The sequence below is a fragment of the Quercus robur genome, chromosome 3 (assembly GCF_932294415.1).
Source record: "Quercus robur chromosome 3, dhQueRobu3.1, whole genome shotgun sequence".
Taxonomy (NCBI): domain Eukaryota; kingdom Viridiplantae; phylum Streptophyta; class Magnoliopsida; order Fagales; family Fagaceae; genus Quercus; species Quercus robur.
The window spans coordinates 36,065,838-36,084,873 of NC_065536.1; the positions used below are offsets into that span (position 1 = coordinate 36,065,838).

Consider the following 19,036-nt stretch of genomic DNA (forward strand, 5'->3'; position numbering starts at 1 on the left):
TGGACTTAAATTGAGTAAATCATAATCGTTTGAAGTTAGGCCATCAGAGCTATCAAATTAAGGGTTTTAAGGACTGTCGATGCCTTATGGTTATTTGACCACCCATCGCGGCGACACTCATGCGCTACTTGGAGCGAACAGTCCCGGGAGCTTGAGTGCTGTGAAGGAAGGTTATACCTTAGGTGTGTGACTAGAATATGAGTCAATTTTAAGGAAATTACCAAGGGTAAGTGAAGTCGCCACCAATCATTGGGTTTTTCTAAGTTGTGATTGGTCACCTGACTCTATTTCATTTCATTACCAATCCTAGACTAAGAAAAATGTCGTTTTCCTAATCTAATGTGGATGGGTAAAAAATCTTGATCCTTGAGTTTGGAAGTCTAGTTACGTGTGAGAAAAGTGTTAGGCACCCCATAACGCTTGTTCGTAGACAGTCCTTTGTTTTGGTAAAATCATAATTTAAAGACATTGGCAGTTGAAAACAAGCTATTGGCATTAGCTTTCAGGGCTTTAAGCAAATTGGGCTTTGAGGTTTGGATTCAGAAAGGGTGTGGCCTCGATCAATGCTTCCCTAGTGTGTTTGGAACCGTTGCCAAATTTCAACAGCAAAAATCTGACAGCATATCGCCTTATTTTCGTGACGGAAATCCGGCAGCGCTTCGCCTCAAATGTGTCATAGCACTCAAAACGCTATTCTCACCAAGCTTTCATCATGAGAATACAGCAATGGGGATCCCCATTTTCACGGCGAAAATCCAACTGAGTTTCGCGTTTGGTGCGCTGTGGCATACTGATAGGGTTTCATGCTTGTGTATACACCGCGTGCCGACATGCTCATGCTAGGACGAGCCGAAGCCCTTCAAAGCATTAAGCACACTAATACATGTTTCATACACGAGGAAACCGATGTCACTTGGTGACATGGATCAGGATGGTCACACCGTGGTGACTATGCACACAGTATGACATGAATATGTACCTACAGCAAATGCCTTAAGCACATACTCATGTCATAAGGTCAAGAGCACACATGGCTAGAAAGGTCGCTCACGTAGCCACGAGAGTCCATCATACAAAGTGCATGATCACCCACACACACGCAGGCATATATATACATGCATTAAGCACAATGCTATCACACAGAGCAAAAAGATAAATAGACATTGCCAACGTTCCAAGGGTATGGCCCAACAAGGTACAGGAAATGTAAAACAGACATTGCCATACCCAAGGAACACAGCACAAGCAAGGAGCAAGAAAGATAAAGGGTACAAGGAGAGGAGGAACCCTAATACAATGCTCTAGAGAAGAGGCTAAAGAGAGGGAGAAAGATATAACCACTCGGGAAGGCTAGGCCTCCTAATCTACTGAACATTGCCCTTTGTGGGCTTACGCCTTCTTGCCTGCATCCTTGCCCTTTTTTGCTTATGCCTAGGAGGTCGCACCCTTGCTCCAAGTATCCATGCTCCAAGCGTGTACATGTAATGACAATGGAAACAAGCCAGTAGACAAGCAAAGAAACCAGCAGAAAGAAAGCATGCTAAAAGACAAGCTATCAAAGAGAGAGAACCAAACGAGGGCAAACAAACATGTTATCAAACAAAAGATAGTGTCCTAAGAGGACAAATGTAGGTTTGGATCAGGTGTCCACAGTTCCATGAAATTGGAGTATAGACAACACATAGACTCATACATGAACATGTAGGCAAGTGTGCAAAGATGCAAAGAAAGCCAAACGGGTGGCACAAAACAAGCAAGGCAAGCATAACATTGCACGGAGTGGAGAAGGGGCATGCATCAAGGAAACCCTCACCATGTAGGTGTATCTCACAAGTGGTCACACCCAAACAATCCACAGGAGGAACGGATGCAACCACACAAGCAAGTGGCCTCAAAGACCGACAAGCACAAGCCCATAGAGGACACAAAGCATGGCAAAGCCTAGATCTAGATAGGCAAACATGGAAATAAAGTATAGAAGCAAGCAAGCAAGCATAGACATGCATAAAGGATACGATCCAAAACCTTTGATATAGGCCTAGGTATATGGATGTAGGCCTATACCACAAGAACTAGATCTACACCCTACCTAAAGGGCCAAAATATAAGAAAGAGGGATAACAAGAGATAAAAAGGCTTTAGAAGCACATGTCATAGCAACCAACATGGATCTAGACACATGAACATGGCAAGGAGCACATAAAGACATAGATCTAAGCATGAATAAGGCAAGGAGCACATAAAGACATAGATCTAAGCACAAGCATGGTAAGGAGCACAGAAACAAGTAGATCTAAGCATAAGCATGCTAAAAGGCACCTAGGCACATGGATCTAAGCACAAACACAAAATTTAGGCATATCCTAACCCAAGAAGGCTAGGCCAACAACATCAAAGTGGTAAAACATGGCAAAAAGTAAGGAGACATGATAGAAAAGCTATAAAACATGCTAGGAAGCAAGATAAAGCAAAGATATATTATGGAAAGCAGATAGACATGCTATTAAGAAATATAAAGGAAAGGACGTAAATTGTAGCTAAAAAGCTACATCTACATCCTTAAAACCTCAAATCCAAAGTCCTAATACCAAGGAGAGGAAAAAGAATACAAGAACACTACCTCTTAATTGTTGAGAAGAGAGAGGAATCAAAGGTTTTTTTTATGTGTTTGGGAGAGAATTTAAAGAGGAAAAGAGAGAGAATCTGCCCAAAAAATGCTCCAAAAATTGCCTAATTTTTTATTTTTTGTTTTTTATTTTTTTTTTATCTGAGGGGGGGTCTGGGGGTCTTTATAGCAAAAAGGTGACTCTTCAGCTCCAGCGGCCACTTAGTGGCCATCGTCTTGGAAGGGACTGATGAAGGTCTTCCTGAGCTTGGATTGGGCTGATCTTGGTGTCCCGTGAAAGGGCTGGATGTTTAGTTTCCAGAACACTAAAGAAATTGGAAATCCAATGGTCGGATCAAAATTTTTGGCCTTGGGAAACAATCTGACGCGCTTTGCACAATTTTCAACATATTTCAACCGTTTTAATTCCAATTTCGACCCATGAATAGGCGTTGTAAAAGGAATTCAATAATCATTGCAATGATGCTAGTCTCAACCTGTTTCAACGGTTGGATCAAAATTAGGATTTTTGGTGCCTTCAAGAGCTCGGGTTTGATGCAGAAACATGAAACATGTTGTTTTGTGATGATTTTGACCAATTTTGACTTTCAATCAACCCAGGGTTGACTAGGGGCATTTTGGTCAATTTGACCAGAAATAACACTTTGAGTGCTCCGATGCCCGAACGGGTTGCACCACCACGTCAATCTAGATGTTTCTGCAACCCTATGGAAGAAAGTTAATATTTTTGAAATTTTCATGGTCTAACATGCAAATTGAGGGCAGAAAAAATACGGTATCTACAAGGACGCATGTGTACACATGAATCATGCATGCGTGCGCATGCCCTAACCATGCGCGCACACATTGCTTTCTAGAAGCCCAGAACTTCATTTTTTTAGGGCCCAAAGCCTCCCCTTTTGATGAACCCCAGCCCCTAGACCTTGGGAACGTCCAAAACCCTCTAAATGAGACTGAAAACCCTAGTTTAAACATATAAATACAACTTTATGCCTCCAAACTCAAACGCTAGCTAGAGAGAGACTCTTTTTCACTAGAACTCTTCCAAAACTCTTTCTTCCTCTAAGCTTTCTGCACATCAAGCATTAAGCATGTTTTTTGGTTCTTCAAAAACTTTATCTGCTACTCATTAAGGCAAAAACAACTTTTTTAATCTAAATCAAAAACCTTTTCAAACAATCTTTTCAAGAACATATTTTTATTTTGAGTTGTGATTACCTATGAACTATTGAATCCGTTGATTCCCTTGATTATCATTCGATCTTGTTGTGTAGGCATTGAGGGGCCGGTTAAATACCAACCAAGTTGTGTTCCATAAGCAAGGTAAGTCTCTCTTCATGACTCTTCCTTAATTTCGATTTTTATAACTCGTGTTCTTATTGTTCTTAATTGATTTATTTGTTATACATGCTTAGAAATATGATTTGATTTGTTTGGTTTTGATTTGTTGTCTCACTATATTTTGATCGGGGAGTTGAATGATTGGATATATTGATGAACATGTTTTGATGTGTTAAGTGTTACTCTTGTTTGTTGTTAGATCCAATGCATGTTTAAGAATAGTTTTTGCTTTATTTATCTTTGATATCTCTGTTGTTAGTTTAGGTTGTTTAGTTTTGTATTAGAAGTATGCTAGGGTTTGTTAAATTGCTACTTTTTGTTGTTGTTCTGAAACTGTGTTTCTAGGCGTGTATGTGTGCACATGCTCTATGCATGTATATGCATACTCAAAGTACGTGTACGCATACAGTTAGGATGTGCATGCATACTCATGCCCAAAAATGCAAATTTAGGGTTCTTGATCACATGTTTAGGTCTTGTTGAGTTTAGTTTTCACATTTAGCATTAGGTTAGTAAAATAACTTGTTTCACGTGCTTGGTTTGATAGATTGATGATTAGGGTTTATGCTAAGGCATTATGGTGTAGCAAGGTTAGTGAGATAAGTCATGCTTAATTACATAAACATGCATTTGATTTGGTTGGTGAGCATGATATGGTTAATGAACATGGTGAACTTTTTTGATTGATGAACATGATGAATATGCTTGATTAAATATGCCTTGTTAATACTACTACCTTGGATGTGCTTGCTGCCCTTGGATATATATTGCTAGATGAATGGTAGGGTTTCATGCTATGGATGAGTATGGGACATATGCCATGTTTGGATGTTAGATGCATGTTAGTGTGTGTGAGTTTAGAATAACATATTAGAGGACTCTTTGATGGGATTAGGATTTGGAACACAATGAGTGGAGACCAACCTATGGGTCAGGTGGGGTTGGGTGCCTAAAACCTTCCCATCCCCATACCTAAACTCTGGACATGTGCTCCGGTAAAGATCAATCCTTCCATAAGGGTGCTATATTTATGGTTCCAAGACCTAATCTAGGTGGCGACTTTATTTACACCCTCCGCCATGATCCACCCTAGGCTAAGGCGTACTTCCCACAGATTTGGGTAAACCCAAAAGCCCGTCGCAAGCGCTTTCACCCATACACTTCACCCTACTTTCATGGCGGAAATCTGGCACCATTTTAGGCTAAGTACATTATAGCACACAAAATATTATTCTCACCAAGCTTTTGCGGTGAGAATATGACAAGAAAATGTCACATTTTCAGGGTGAAAATCTGGCAAAGATTCGCATTTGGTGCGCTATAGCACACTGGCAAGGTTTCTTTCCTGTGTATACGGCATGCATCGATATGCTCGGACTAAGGCAAGTCGAGACTTACCAAAGTACTAAACACATGATGAGTGTCGCATACACAAGGAAGCCAATGTCACTAACTGACATGGATAGGGGCAATCACACACGTGGTAGATCATGCACCCAATGAAGCATGAATATGCATCTACAGCAATTCCAATTCCACATATGCCCAAGATGTGTAGTCTCTCAATCAGTTATGTACGCACTTGTTCAAGAAAGAATGTGTTTTTTTGAGAAAACTCTATTTTTTTTTCTTTTAATCGTACGTACGTTTTTTTAATTGTCAAAAGGCAGTTACTTTATTTAATAACTCCTATTAAATAAATAAATAATTGATTATCTAATTGGTCTAGCCTTTTGGGCCAGACCAATTGGGTTTTAGGATGTGGCTTAGGATAGGACCAATAAAGCTCTAGCTCCAATGAGATTCGGGCTTATCTGTCAACTCTTAACAAACCCAAAGTTACCATTAATTATATTTAATTCCATTATATAAATATAATAGCTAAATGTGACTTTATTATCTAAACAATTATCTGTCAACTCTAGGCTTTATTAATAAAATTACCCAAGACTTTATTATCTAAACAATTAACCCCTTCATGAAAATATTCGTAGTAATACAAAGTCATAATATATAATTACCACTTTAAAAATTACTACCTCTTGATCCTTAAGTGCCCGGTTTAACCCTCTAAGCTATTCGTATATATTTATAAAATCAAATTTCATAAAATATAAACTTTAGTAACTCTTTACTAAAATGGTTAGGCCTAACATTCTGAATAACTAAACTCATTAAACTTATTATAAGAGAATATTTTATATCTCTACAAAGAGACTATGAATTCCTTCTTCAGAATTTGTGTTCCTTTAGCACTATGTATGGCTATCCAACATACTGAGATTTTGACCGTTGAATTAGATCTCACTCCTGATATATCAAAGCAACCTACATTTCATAATCGGGTTCACTCTCTTCTCAAGATTGAGAGTTTATGTAAATTAAAGCCGTGAGATTTATTATTCAGTTGACAGTCATTAATAGAATAATTAATTTCACAGTGGTCCAATTCAATATGTTTTATACACTTTAGACACATCAACATATTATCTGTCAACTCTAGGCTTTATTAATAAAATTAAATCCCAAAACTTTATTATCTAAATAATTAACCCCTTCATAAAAATATTCGTAGTAATACAAAGTTATAATATATAACTACCACTTTAAAAATTACTACCTCTTGATCTTTAAGTACCCGATTTAACTCTTTAAGTTATTCGTATATATTTATAAAATCAAATTTCATAAAATATAAACTTTAGTAATTCTTTACTAAAGTGGGTAGGCCTAACATTCTGAATAACCAAACTCATTAAACTTATCATAAGGGAATATTTTATATCTCTACAAAGAGCCTATGAATTCCTTCTTCAGAATATGTGTTCCTTTAGCACTACGTATGGTTACCCAACATACTGAGATTTTGATCGTTGAATTAGATCTCACTCCTGATATATCAAAGCAACCTACATTTCATAATCAGGTTCACTCTCTTCTCAAGATTGAGAGTTTATGTAAATTAAAGTTGTGAGATTTATTATTCAATTGACAGTCGTTAATAAAATAATTAATTTCACAGTGGTCCAGTTCAATGTCTTATACACTTGAGACACATCAACATATTAACTAGAAGTCTTCACTTCCATGATCAAGACAAACCATCTTAGTTGACACGTTATAGTCTTCACAGATGAAATGCCCAATTTCATCACCGACTACGAATTAAGGTTTTGAGTTTACAAAGAATTTGTGATTTACATCTTCTGTGACTAATCACATCACATATTATGCATCTCAATGACTATATGATAATGTCCAAATATTCATGCTACCATCATTTTAGATAATAAAACAACTTTATTATTTATAACATAATGTCATACATAATATCATACATAACATCGTACAATAGGATTTTAGAGCACTAATCCTAACAATTAAAGATTTGGCTTACCTCCAGTATTTTTTTAATTGAAATTTCATTTTGTTTTAATGAGAGACTATCACATTACCTATTAACTAAATAAAACGTAAAAATTAAAACATACTACCACCTAGCATTGTATATTTAAAATAAAATGACATATCCAGTTAAAAAAGTACTGAAGTAAGCTAAACCCCTAGATTAAATTTGTTTCTTTTCTTTTTTTTCTTTTTTTTAAAATTATTATTATTGTTTTAAATTTAATGGGAACGTATATCATATTAATTTGTACCCAAAGATATTACTAGATCAATCAACGAAATCTCTGCCACATTTGGCTAAATCTTCTCCATTCTGGTGAGATCACCATATATGGTAAAATCTCCACAAGAGGTCCAGATCCGATGGAGATCACAACATCTCTGCAACAGGCCACCAACGAAAGGAGGACAATGAATTTATTCTAGCAATCTGTTCATCCCAAATCAGATGGTTACCAGGTCGGCAAGTCATATTCCACCGGTCAGTGATGAATATTAGATTCTAATCAAACCCGACCCATGGTTGCCCCTTAACCACAAAGATCAATTTTCAACCAACCCAGACCCTTGGGAGTCTCTTTGCATGTTGCCCTTAAATCTATTAGCGTTGGATCTGAAATTATAAGCATTTAAATTATAACCGTTGCATCTGAAATTAAAATAGTGAAATTACAGATTTCACTATTATAATGAGATATTTTAATGAGATAATAATCGTGAAAACAAATTTCATCTTCATTAGCCTTTATATCTTTTACCATTTTCTACATTACAACCTCAAACATATTGCAACCCGTACAACAAATGTACAATGCAGTTAAATCAAATCTTGCCTCCATGCAAAACTTTGGCTTCAACCTGCAACCCCGATCCAGATGTTCTGCATGGGCTTCTGCTAGACGAACCCGCAACAAATCCAAATTTACCTAAAATACCCAGAAATAAGAATATTAATAATTAGTCCAGACAGACGAATCATTTAAAGTAATCCAACTATCAGTCTGTTTTCTATCTTTTACACTCATATTTTGTAAGTATCTTTTTCCATAAGAAAAGGAAAAATATCTTTCCGATATGATCACCTCTTCACTATGAATCAACTTTGGTTACTAGTGGGGCATACTCTATAAAACAATTATAAAGTCATCCGTTATGTAATGTATGCTGACGACATAGTTTTCTTCTCAAGAAAAAATATTACACTTACGCCATCCAGCCTAAAATAGTTATATTAATCTCACATAGGAATAAGTAGGAAAATTGATGGAGATAGCAAGACCTCATTGTCTTTGTTGAGTTGAAGTTCACACAGAGTGCAGTATATAAGATGGTAATTCTCTAGCAACTCTCCTTGCTTACATACGGGGCACCAAATCTTCTCGCACTCCTACCATCAGCATCCAAAATTCTAATTAGTTTCTCTTTTCTTTCTTTGAAAAAAAGGGGGGGGGGGGGGGGGGGGGAATAGGAAAAAAGCGTTTTTAAAAGAAACTGTTTATAAGCATTTTTGCAATGTTGGATTCACACAGAACACATGGGACAAGTTTTGATAGAATATGGACACACCAAGTAGCAGATTGAAATAAAGCAAGCAAGGGAGACAAACCAAGGTAACTCAGAATAGCCCTCAGGCTACTAGTGACACAAGACAAGCTGTCCTGAAAAGTAAAGGTAGCAGGAATGTCTTAAGGGGTGCTTATGAATTGAAAGATTTATGGTTTCAAGGGATTCTATAATAATTAAGCTCCATGGGTATTACCTTCTTCTTTTTTTAAGTAAGATTTCATTAATGAAATTCAGAGGGTGCCACCAATATACACAGGATGTATACAGGTACACCGAAATTAAACACTAAAAGTACATTGATCAAGCAAGTCAGGCAAAGCAGCAAAAGAAAACAACCCCAAAGCATTTATACACTCAAGCAAAGTCTTGAGGAATAAAAGCACTAGGTCATGAACCGATCTTTCACAGCCCTTAAAAGTCCGAGAATTTCTCTCCAACCAAATAACCCCACATGAGAGAGATTATACTCCAAATATCAGCATTACTACACTTGCTGAACTTGCCTTGCCAACTGACTAAGAGCTCCACAAAACCTTGCATGGGGATTTCTTAATTTGCAAGCAATAGCAGAAAAAAATACAAATTACAATTAAGTATAATGATTAAGAAATATAAGGATAGGCAATGATGCATTCAAAATAAAGGAAACAAGCTCAATTATACACATAATCAACCCTAATTTTAGTATTGTACATGAAGCCTTTTGTGATACTAAAAATAATTTTATTGAAAACTGAAAACCCTCCAAAGGCAAAACCAATCAATTCAGAAATCTGTAGGACTCCATTTGATCAAAGAAAAACTACCTGAAATATGTGTAATATAAAAACCTGGCTCCCAATAAAAACAAGTGTAAGATGCTGGAAACTACTACAAAAGCCAGCCCAAGGTTGAAAAAGAAAATGGCCCCAATAATAGAAAATCTGTTCAGGCACACTCAGGACAAAGATGCTTACAATTCTCAAGCCAGTAACTTGAAGGGTTTTGTGTGTGTGTGTGTTAACTACCTGGTTCAGGCTTGCAATGGAACCTAATTTTCCTATCCATTTCTCTCTCATTCTACAACCTCTTCTTTTCTTTTTTCATTTATTTTTTTCTGGTTGAGATCCTTTACTGCTGATTAAAAGTCAAGGATCACATCCACCTCTATCATCTGGATTGTTAACCCTAGTGGCTTTCCTTCTCCGGCCCCTCCAATGAGTTCTCACCCTCAGAGGTGGACGAGAAAATTTCATAACTACTTGACATACAACAATTTTCAAGTAAACTGATAGTGGAACTAATATGATTCTGTGTTTTATGCAAATAACAATTCAATCAGAATAATATGCACAATGACAACACAGACTTTTGAACATGTATATATGGCCAGAGAAATTAAATAAGCATGGTACATGGAATTAAATGTAAATTTTATAAAAAGATACATATATATACCATATACCATTAACTGTTGTGTAAACAAATACAAACTGCGGGTGTCATACCTGCTCATCATTCAGCTGCATATGCTCATAAACTGCACGGGCCAAGTATGCATCTTCTTCATCTTCCCATGTTTCAATATGGGCCTGAGGTTCTGCGAGCAAAATCAAGCATTTATGTTCAAAAGATACTTTGATGTTTTGACCAATTTTTGATAAGTAACACTTTGACCAATTATAAGCTCCAAAGAAGAGATGTATATAGATCCAAATATATAACGGTCAAACACTTATTTGGTCCCTCAATTTTGTGTGAAGCTCCAATTTGGTCCTAAAATTTAAAAAGTAGCAGAACCATCAAATATCTAAAATGTTGCAACTACGTTGTTTTGCCTATCAAATGCAACAGAAACCACCAACAAAGCAATTATCACTGACAATGTTGTTAACCATAGATAAAGCTTTAATACTCCCTCCAATTCAATCTAGTTGGGCTGCTTTCCTTTTTGGACTATCTCAAAGTACATGGAAGTTTCCAAAAATGTTCATCCGTTAAACTTTCAGTATCACTTTTAAATTCGGACCCACATTTTTTAAAATATGAATCCACCTGTTTTCTTCCTTTTCTGAGTGAATAATGATGACAAGAATGCTTCTTGGCCAACCTAACAACATTTTAGGAGGATTTTTAAATTTATTTTGTTTAGTTTAAACAAGGAGCATTCATACAAATGTGTCAAATATGCTAGTTGCTTACTCATGCCTTTGAGTTTGTCCACAACCCCAAAAAAACCACAGCCATATCCACCACTTGTGCCACTAAATCCATGGATTTATCCAAATCCAGTGTGGATTCAAAAGTTGGTGGGTTTTTGCATTTTGGTTGGCTTATGGACATGATGAAGCTTGGAAATAATGAATGCAGTAAAGCTTGGTGTAATTGATTGCTTCTTTCTAAATTTGAGAATGTAATTGATACTTTATAGAAGTTTTAGGAACCAAAATAGGGTTTTGTCCACATGCATAAAATACATACATCTGCATACATAAAGACACAAATTGAATCACTTTCTGACATTAAAATTTATAATGGGTGTAGTTTGGAATTATAAGGAGATGAGAAAAAGATAAAAGCAAAACCTCAAGCTGGGAAAAATAAGGTAAACTAATTGACGGGAAAGATATTGACCCAAAGGGGAAGTGAAGACAAAGATCTAAAGGGTAGAGCAAAGAATGAATTGGATATGCAGTTGACTGAAAGAAATGAAATTCTAATTAACATGCTGAAAACAATTGCATCCATACAAAAGTTTTCACCTATTTTTCTTTGCATGACAACATCTTTGTTTAAGTGAATATTTTGGAGATATTCCTCCAGAAACAAGAAATTAAAGATCTCATATAAATTATTTTTGTAAAATAGATACCATGTTTTGCCAATACACTCTAGTTCAAATAGAGATTCCTCCCCAATGCAAATAGGATGGAAGAAAAGATCATGAGGTTCAAAACCCACTAAGAACGAGTGTAAGTTAGAGAGAAACAGTGAGACCATGTTTCACCTTTTCTAGTTGGTTCTGCCCTATAATCCTCATAAAAGATCCTTTGCATTTCTAACAAAATCTCTTCACATTCACCTTGATAAACATTATGAAGACCATCATATTCCCATAACACATCATTGGCCTCAAGGGCAGATGCTGGAGACTTCAAACAATCATTCAATGATGAGTCCTCAATCTTTTTGAGTTCATCAGATATTATGTCCTCAAAAGCAGATTGGATTAAGTCCTGCAGAAGAGAGGAAATGGGAAAATAAGTAGGTGATGGGATATAAAAATTTATTCTAGAGAGACAAGTAATTCAGAAGGAAGAGAAAGGAAGAAAATAATTACTTTTCATACACATTCGTTCTGTTCAAATTATGTCCAGATTGAAACAGAATCTGAACATGTGACATGCAGAATCATTTTATATGTATTTGGGAAATTCCATAAAACCATTTTGGTTAGTTATGTAAAAAATGCTGCAGTGAGTAAAGGCATATAAGAGTATTCTTTTCATTTTGGGTTGGGAGGGGGGGGGGGGGGGGGAGGGTAAATTATGCACCCAATGGATCTTGCTCATTGGCATCATAAAAGAGTATTCCAATATTCACTTATCAAAAAAAAAATAGACACAGAGTATTCTGATATTCTATTTCCTTTGTTCAGCAAATTGCGTAACAAGAACCAAATCCAATGCCACCAGTCCCAAATCTCACCACCCCCTCCTTCCCTCTAAAATGCTATTAACGATGCATCCAAAGTCATGAAAAATGTCCAACTGACAAATCCTCTCAGTAAAACACCTCAACAATGTGTCCAAGACACCAGCACACTTCTTAGTTATTTCCAAAGAGTCATGTGGGTCAAAGGCAAATGGGCAAGAAGGTAGAAGGTTAATTGGATGATGCCCATTTGCAAATGTAGTAGGGAAAGCTCCTCTCAATGCTCAAGGCCACACTGGATATTGAACAAAATGTCTCATATGTTCTTAACCCTGATCATGCACGATGGAAGCACTTTAAATAAAAAATTGTCAGGTTGATATTGAACTAGATACAGAAATCACTTTAAATACAAAAGGTCAAAATAGACTTTTCCCCTCCTTAGACCCCTTGAATTGACATAACTAGAGACTAATCGGATGCAATTGTGGAAGCAGACAACAATGAAATTAGAAAATAAGGAAAATGATGTGCCATGCTTGTTCAACCAAGGAATAGGAGAATCAATTAACTCAATTTTCTATTCCTATATGAAATATAAAGGTTATCATACAAAAGTGATAAACCGCATGAGTCATTTTAGTTTGAAATCAAATAAATCCACCAACCCTTCACACCCTCCTACTGCAACAACAAACAATTACACACTGTCATTTTGGACCATAAACTCTTGACAAACACATACTCAAACCTATCCCCTGTCCCTCTTTCACACAAAAAAAATGAACAGTAGTGTGAATAAATGCCCTATACCGAATCCAGCCTAATTAACACCATTTTATCCCAAGAAAGTACCGCCTTACAAACTTATAAAAATCTTTTCAGTGATAATCCTCATTGGTTACTTTAAGGAAAATCACACAAGCCTTCCTACTGCGTATAAGATTCTACAAATTCAACCTTTCATTAGTCATTAATCCCCCCAATGTTCCAGGTCAAGATTTTCAACTTGTAAGTCATTGGACTGTTCCCATTCCCAAATAAATTCAAATTGCTCATTCATACCCTGTTTTTCGTAGTGCAAAAAACAATCCAATCCTTCTCACCACTAAACCCTATCTTTCCTACCTACACAACTCCTCTCTTTCACCCTCGATCTATAGTTTATATGGCCTCAAACAAACTCCTAACACTCTCAATTCCCTCAAATAGACACTTTTTCCCCCTTTCTTAAAGCCTTTAATATGTCTCAGAACTCTTTTTTTTTTTTTTTTTTTGATAGGTAATAAGACTTTTATTGAATGAAATGGACATCATGCTCACGATGATGAACACTCTGAGCATGAAACAAATACATAAAACTCGAGCTAAAGCCAACAAAATGCAAAAACTCAGGAATGGAAAAATACATTGCGTAAAACCTCAAATACGAGCCCACTGAAACTAAGTGCCAAATAAAATAGATTTTAAGAGATCTAACGGTTTCTCCTTATCTTCAAAGGTACGAGTATCACGTTCCTGCCAAACTAACCACATTAGACATGTTGGAACCATATTGCAAGTAGTTAATAGGTGCTTCCGAAACCAATTCCTCCATGCAAACAAGACGAGAAGTAATCGTCATCAGCATTACCCATTACCCATTGGATCCCAAACACCAGAAAAACTTCACTCCATAAAACATGAGTAAACTTACAATGGAGTAAAAGATGGTCCACAGATTCTCCATCACAATGACATAAGCAACACCAATTAACTAGGGACTACCCTCTTTTAACAAGATTATCAATGGTGAGTATCTTATCTCTAGTTGTAGTCCATAAAAAGAAAAACACCGTTTTAGGCACCTTTACACACCAAATGCTTTGGCAAGGAAAAACCTCTTGGAAAACCTCAGCAAGAGGACCAACCAACAAAATATAATAAGAGCGCACATCAAACACACCAGTTTGAGTCAACTTCCAAGTCAAGTTATCATCGCCCCCACCTCCAAGTGAGCATATGGGAATAAAGAAGCTCAAAAAAAGTACACATCCTCCAATTCCCAATCATGAAAAACTTGGCGAAATTGTATATTCCAGCTCCTACTTCCTTCTGATTCAGAAACAATCAAGTCAAAAATCTGAGCTTCTTTAGATTGAGAACAATCAATCAAATCTAGAAACAGATCCTTTAGAGGAGTATGCCCACACCAAGGATCGTGCCAGAACCAAATACGTTGACCCTCCCCCACATCATACACTACCTGTCCAAAGAAGTTCTCTACCCCTGCCCTAATACTCTTCCACATCCCACACCCATGAGTCCCTCTTTCACTTCTAGTGCACCAACCTCCTCTCTCCACACCATATTTAGTTGCTATGACCTAATTCCATAACCTGTTACTTTCCTTCCGAAAGCACCATAACCACTTTCCAAGCAAGGCTTGGTTAAACAAACCAATCCTCTGGATTTCCAACCACCTACCTTCACCGGCAAACACCTTATCCCACGCAATTAAAGGAAATTTAAATACTTCCTCAGAAGTCCCCTGAAGGAAATTCCTTTGAATCATTTCTAGTTTAGCCACCACAGCTTGAGGGATAGTGAACAAGGATAAGAAATAGGTAGGGAGGCTCAAAAGAGTATTTTTTAACAAAGTAAGTCTGCCACCTTTTGACAAATATAGACGTTTCCAACCAGAAAGCCTCCTCTCCATCTTTTCTATAACAGGATTCTGTATCGATGAATCCTTTTAATGTGCCCCAAGAGGCATAACCAAATAAGTCATAGGCAACTGGAATAATCTCATTCTTACCAACATTGGCCTTCAAGCTCGTAATAGATTCAAAGAACATCAACACCGTCCATATATATATAATAATTGTTCCTTGGAAGCATCACAAAATAAAATAGTGTCATCAATGAAGAGAAGGTGATAAATATTCAAACCTCCTTGCACATGAGATCCCGCTTGAAAACCACACCGAAAGTCACCCTCCTTCATTCTCTTCAACAACCAGCTCAACACCTCCATAACCAAGAGGAATAAGAGTGGAGACAAGGGATCCCCTCGACAGAGACCACATGAACTGCCAAAAAAGCCCGTTGGAGAACATTGACAAGAACTGAGAACCGAACTGTAGAAATACAAGCCTTCATACATCTCTCCCACCTCGCCAAAACTCATCCTCTTCATAAGATAAAATAAGGCATCCCAATTCATATGATCATAAGCCTTCTCAATATCCAGCTTAACTATCACACCAAGAATACCACTCTTAATTCTACTATCCAAGAATTCATTTGCAATCAAAACCAAATCAAGGATCTACCTCCCTCCAACAAAAGAGTTCTGAGAATCAGAGATGAGTGTACCAAAACACTACAAAGTCTATGTGCCAACACCTTAGCCAAAAAGTTTATATAAGCTACCCACAAGACTCAAAGGGAGAAAGTCTTCAATATTTATTGCATCTTCTTGGAGATCAAACATAGAAAAGTGGCATTGAGAGACTTTTCAAACACACTATCTATGAAAATCCACACAAAATAAAAAGCCATAACGTCCCCTTCAAGCACACTCCAACACTTTCAAAAGAAAGCCATAGTAAACCCGTCAGGCCTAGGGGTCTTATCTCCTTCAACCTCCTTAAGTGCCTCAAGAATCTCCTCCTCAAATTCCCTCTCTAGAGATATCCTCTCTGATTCATCAAAATAGGAAAAATCTAACCCATCAATCGTAGGCTTCCAAGATTTCTGGCTCCTAATATAACTTCCTATAAAAATCTACCCCCTCTTTTTTTTCTTTGATAAGTATAAAAATCTACCACCTCATCTAGAATATCCAACTCATCCTCATAAAGAACACCTTCTACCTCCACTCCCCTAATATGATTGGTTCGTTTGTGAGAGTTAGCAATTCTATGAAAAAATTGAGTATTGTTATCCCTTTCTTTTATAAACAAAGCCTTAGATTTTTGCCTCCAAGAAATCTCTTCTAAAGAAACCAAATAATCAATATCAGCTCTAACCACAACTCTTCTAACTCTTTCCTCTTGGGTCAACACCTACAACCCTTCTCTCATATCAAGGTCTAAAAGTTCAAACAATAGACAATTTTTCCTAAATGACACATCCCCCACAACATGCTTGTTCCATTGCTTAAAATCCCCTTTCAAAGCCTTCAACTTACAAGCTAGAACATAACTAGGGGCCCCACAAAGTGATAACCATTCCACCACTAACGAACTCTATACACAAAACCCTCTACTTTTAGCCACATATTGTCAAATTTAAAAGGACTCTTCCCCCTCGACATGCCTCCCACCTCCACAAGAAGAGGGCAATCATCCAACACCACCAAGGAAGAAGCCTTTGGATCACATCTAAGAAATGTTCCTCCCAATTTGCCGACACCATAACTCTATCAATTCTAGACATAGAAGAATTTCTAGTCTCGAAACCACGTATAATCACCCCCCACCAAAGGCAAATCGACCCAAAGATGTTTCTTGATCAAATTTGAGAATTTGAACATGGCTGGGCAGGACGAATTACACCCAAGTCTCCCTACCAGATATTTGATAATGTTGAAATCACCAAACAAAAACCAGGCTAAATTCCACCGCAATCTCACACTATCAAGCTCCACCCACATGGCTTCCCAAAGACTATCAACAGTCATTCCATACACCCCCAAACAGACCCATTCAAAGCCATCAAACACACACTTCAACAGAACGAAACTGAAAAACTACCTACTACACAGTGAACTTTCTCAACCACCCTTCTATCCCACATCAAAAGAATCACCCTTAGTGTGAATGGCATCCAAAACTACCTGGTCTACAAAAGGATTGCCCCACAGACTTTTTACAATGGTAGAGATGGTAATGTCCAATTTGGTTTGTTGAATACAAACAACATCACACTTCCACTCCTTTAGTAAATTCTTCACAAAACCACTCTAATGAGGATTATTCAATCCCCTCACATTCCAAGAAAAAAGCTTCAAAGTCATGGACAAAGCCCATCCTAGAGGATTTCAAACTACCTCTGGTATTTCTCCCAAAATGCCCGTCATGCCCATCCTAATTAACATTAGAAACCATATTTCTTAATTCCCTCGTACCTTTTCGGCTTGAATTACCTGCCTAACGCGTGTTAACAACAGCAGCTTGTGCTTCCCAAACTCTATCAAGTTGTTATACACACTGATGGAGTTTTGTTGAATTGTAAGTGAGAAACTTAGCAAGTAATCTACACTAAAATTTTGTGTGAGAAAAACTTTGATAGAGTTTTAGACTAGCCAATGATGACAAAACTGTAAGTAGACATATTTATTTCCTATTGGAGGAATTAAATTTGAAGGGCACTAGTGAATGTAGAAAGAAAATTAAGAGATTTTAACGGATTCTAGATGAGGTGAAGAGCAGTGAAGAGCAGTGATACAACCCTTCACTGATACAATTTATGAGGTACAAGTGATAAATGCTTCCCATGAATAATACACACAAAACTATGCCAACAATAATATGAGATGGTATACATTGAAACAGGTATGTGGGGGTGGGGGTGGGGCTTCTGCTAACCCTATTAATGAATAAGATAAATAAATATTCCTTGACTCTATATATCTATCTATCTATCATCATAATATAAAACACAATGCATTAAATCAAAACGTAAGCATCATGTAAGAAGAAGAAGAAGAAGAAGACCAACCTTAACCTTATTATTATTATGATTGGGAGAAGATGGCAACCTCAATTTCCAAAGCAAGCGGGTTCTGTCCTCTCGAACCCTTTTGTAACACTTCTCTCTCAGCTACAACAACAACAAACAAACAAACAAACATCATGAATTGTAATTGTAAAATAATAAATAATATTTGTGTTGGAACTTAGAAGAAGAAGGAAGGGACCTTGTGTTTCCAGAAGTGATAATTATTGAAGTGAGAATGGGTCTTCTTCTTCAGAGAAAGCCGCCGGTGCAGCCTACTTGGTGAGGCATCCTCATCCTCCATTTCTTCTTCGGCGCTGGGGCTCGGAACCTCTCTCTCTCTCTCTCTCCCCGCTCAAAGCCAAAATAAATAAATACTGTAAATGATTGATGATGCCCATTCAGATTCGGTATTAATTAAATGGGCAGATGGGTCGGGTCGGGTCAACACTAATGGGCTGGGCTGCTGCCTGCAATCTTAAAATAGCCCGTTTTCCTTCACCTTCTAAAATAGCTGCAATCTTTAACCCGAAGTGAGTCCACTTTACATTGGTTGTTCGAGTGAGAGGACCTACCTGATTTTAAATGAGTGGGAAGGAATATTTTACTCTTTTCTTTTTTCTTTTTTCTTTTTTTTAAATCCCCCAAATCTCTCATTCTGTTTAAAATGACATGTAGTAAGTTTTTGCTTGGAAACTTTAGTATTTCTCAAAACTTAAAATCTCATGGCCTTTTAACTTTTTCCAAACTTGATTGAGG

At 37.1% G+C, this 19,036-nt stretch overlaps 1 protein-coding gene across 6 annotated transcripts; it reads right to left on the reverse strand.

Annotated features, from left to right (window-relative positions):
• Nucleotides 1-8,089: 8,089 nt before the first annotated feature.
• On the reverse strand, nt 8,090-18,661 carry LOC126717931 (uncharacterized). Of its 6 annotated transcripts, none has more exons than XM_050419929.1 (6): nt 18,480-18,658; nt 18,281-18,382; nt 12,003-12,156; nt 10,429-10,520; nt 8,655-8,762; nt 8,090-8,301 (listed from the first exon to the last, which is right to left on the reverse strand). In XM_050419929.1, exons 1-6 carry the CDS (start codon nt 18,579-18,581, stop codon nt 8,140-8,142), a joined length of 720 nt encoding a protein of 239 aa, XP_050275886.1. In that variant the 5' UTR covers nt 18,582-18,658; the 3' UTR covers nt 8,090-8,139. The 6 variants fall into 6 exon arrangements, with proteins under 6 accessions (XP_050275886.1, XP_050275885.1, XP_050275889.1 ...); XM_050419928.1 differs by having other exon boundaries at nt 11,928-12,156; nt 18,287-18,382; nt 18,480-18,657; XM_050419932.1 differs by having other exon boundaries at nt 8,617-8,762; nt 11,928-12,156; nt 18,480-18,657.
• Between the last annotated feature and the right edge of the window lie 375 nt (nt 18,662-19,036).

What these genes read in the sequence shown, in the direction of transcription:
- LOC126717931 (XM_050419927.1), bottom strand. Translation starts at nt 18,581, where the DNA reads ATGGAGGATGAGGATGCCTCACCAAGTAGGCTGCACCGGCGGCTTTCT. An exon ending in ATCACTTCTGGAAACACAAG is followed by an intron (nt 18,383 to 18,479) that starts GTCCCTTCCTTC and finishes TTGTTGTTGTAG; the next exon opens with CTGAGAGAGAAGTGTTACAA. An exon ending in TGCAGCTGAATGATGAGCAG is followed by an intron (nt 8,763 to 10,428) that starts GTATGACACCCG and finishes TGCTGATGGTAG; the next exon opens with GAGTGCGAGAAGATTTGGTG.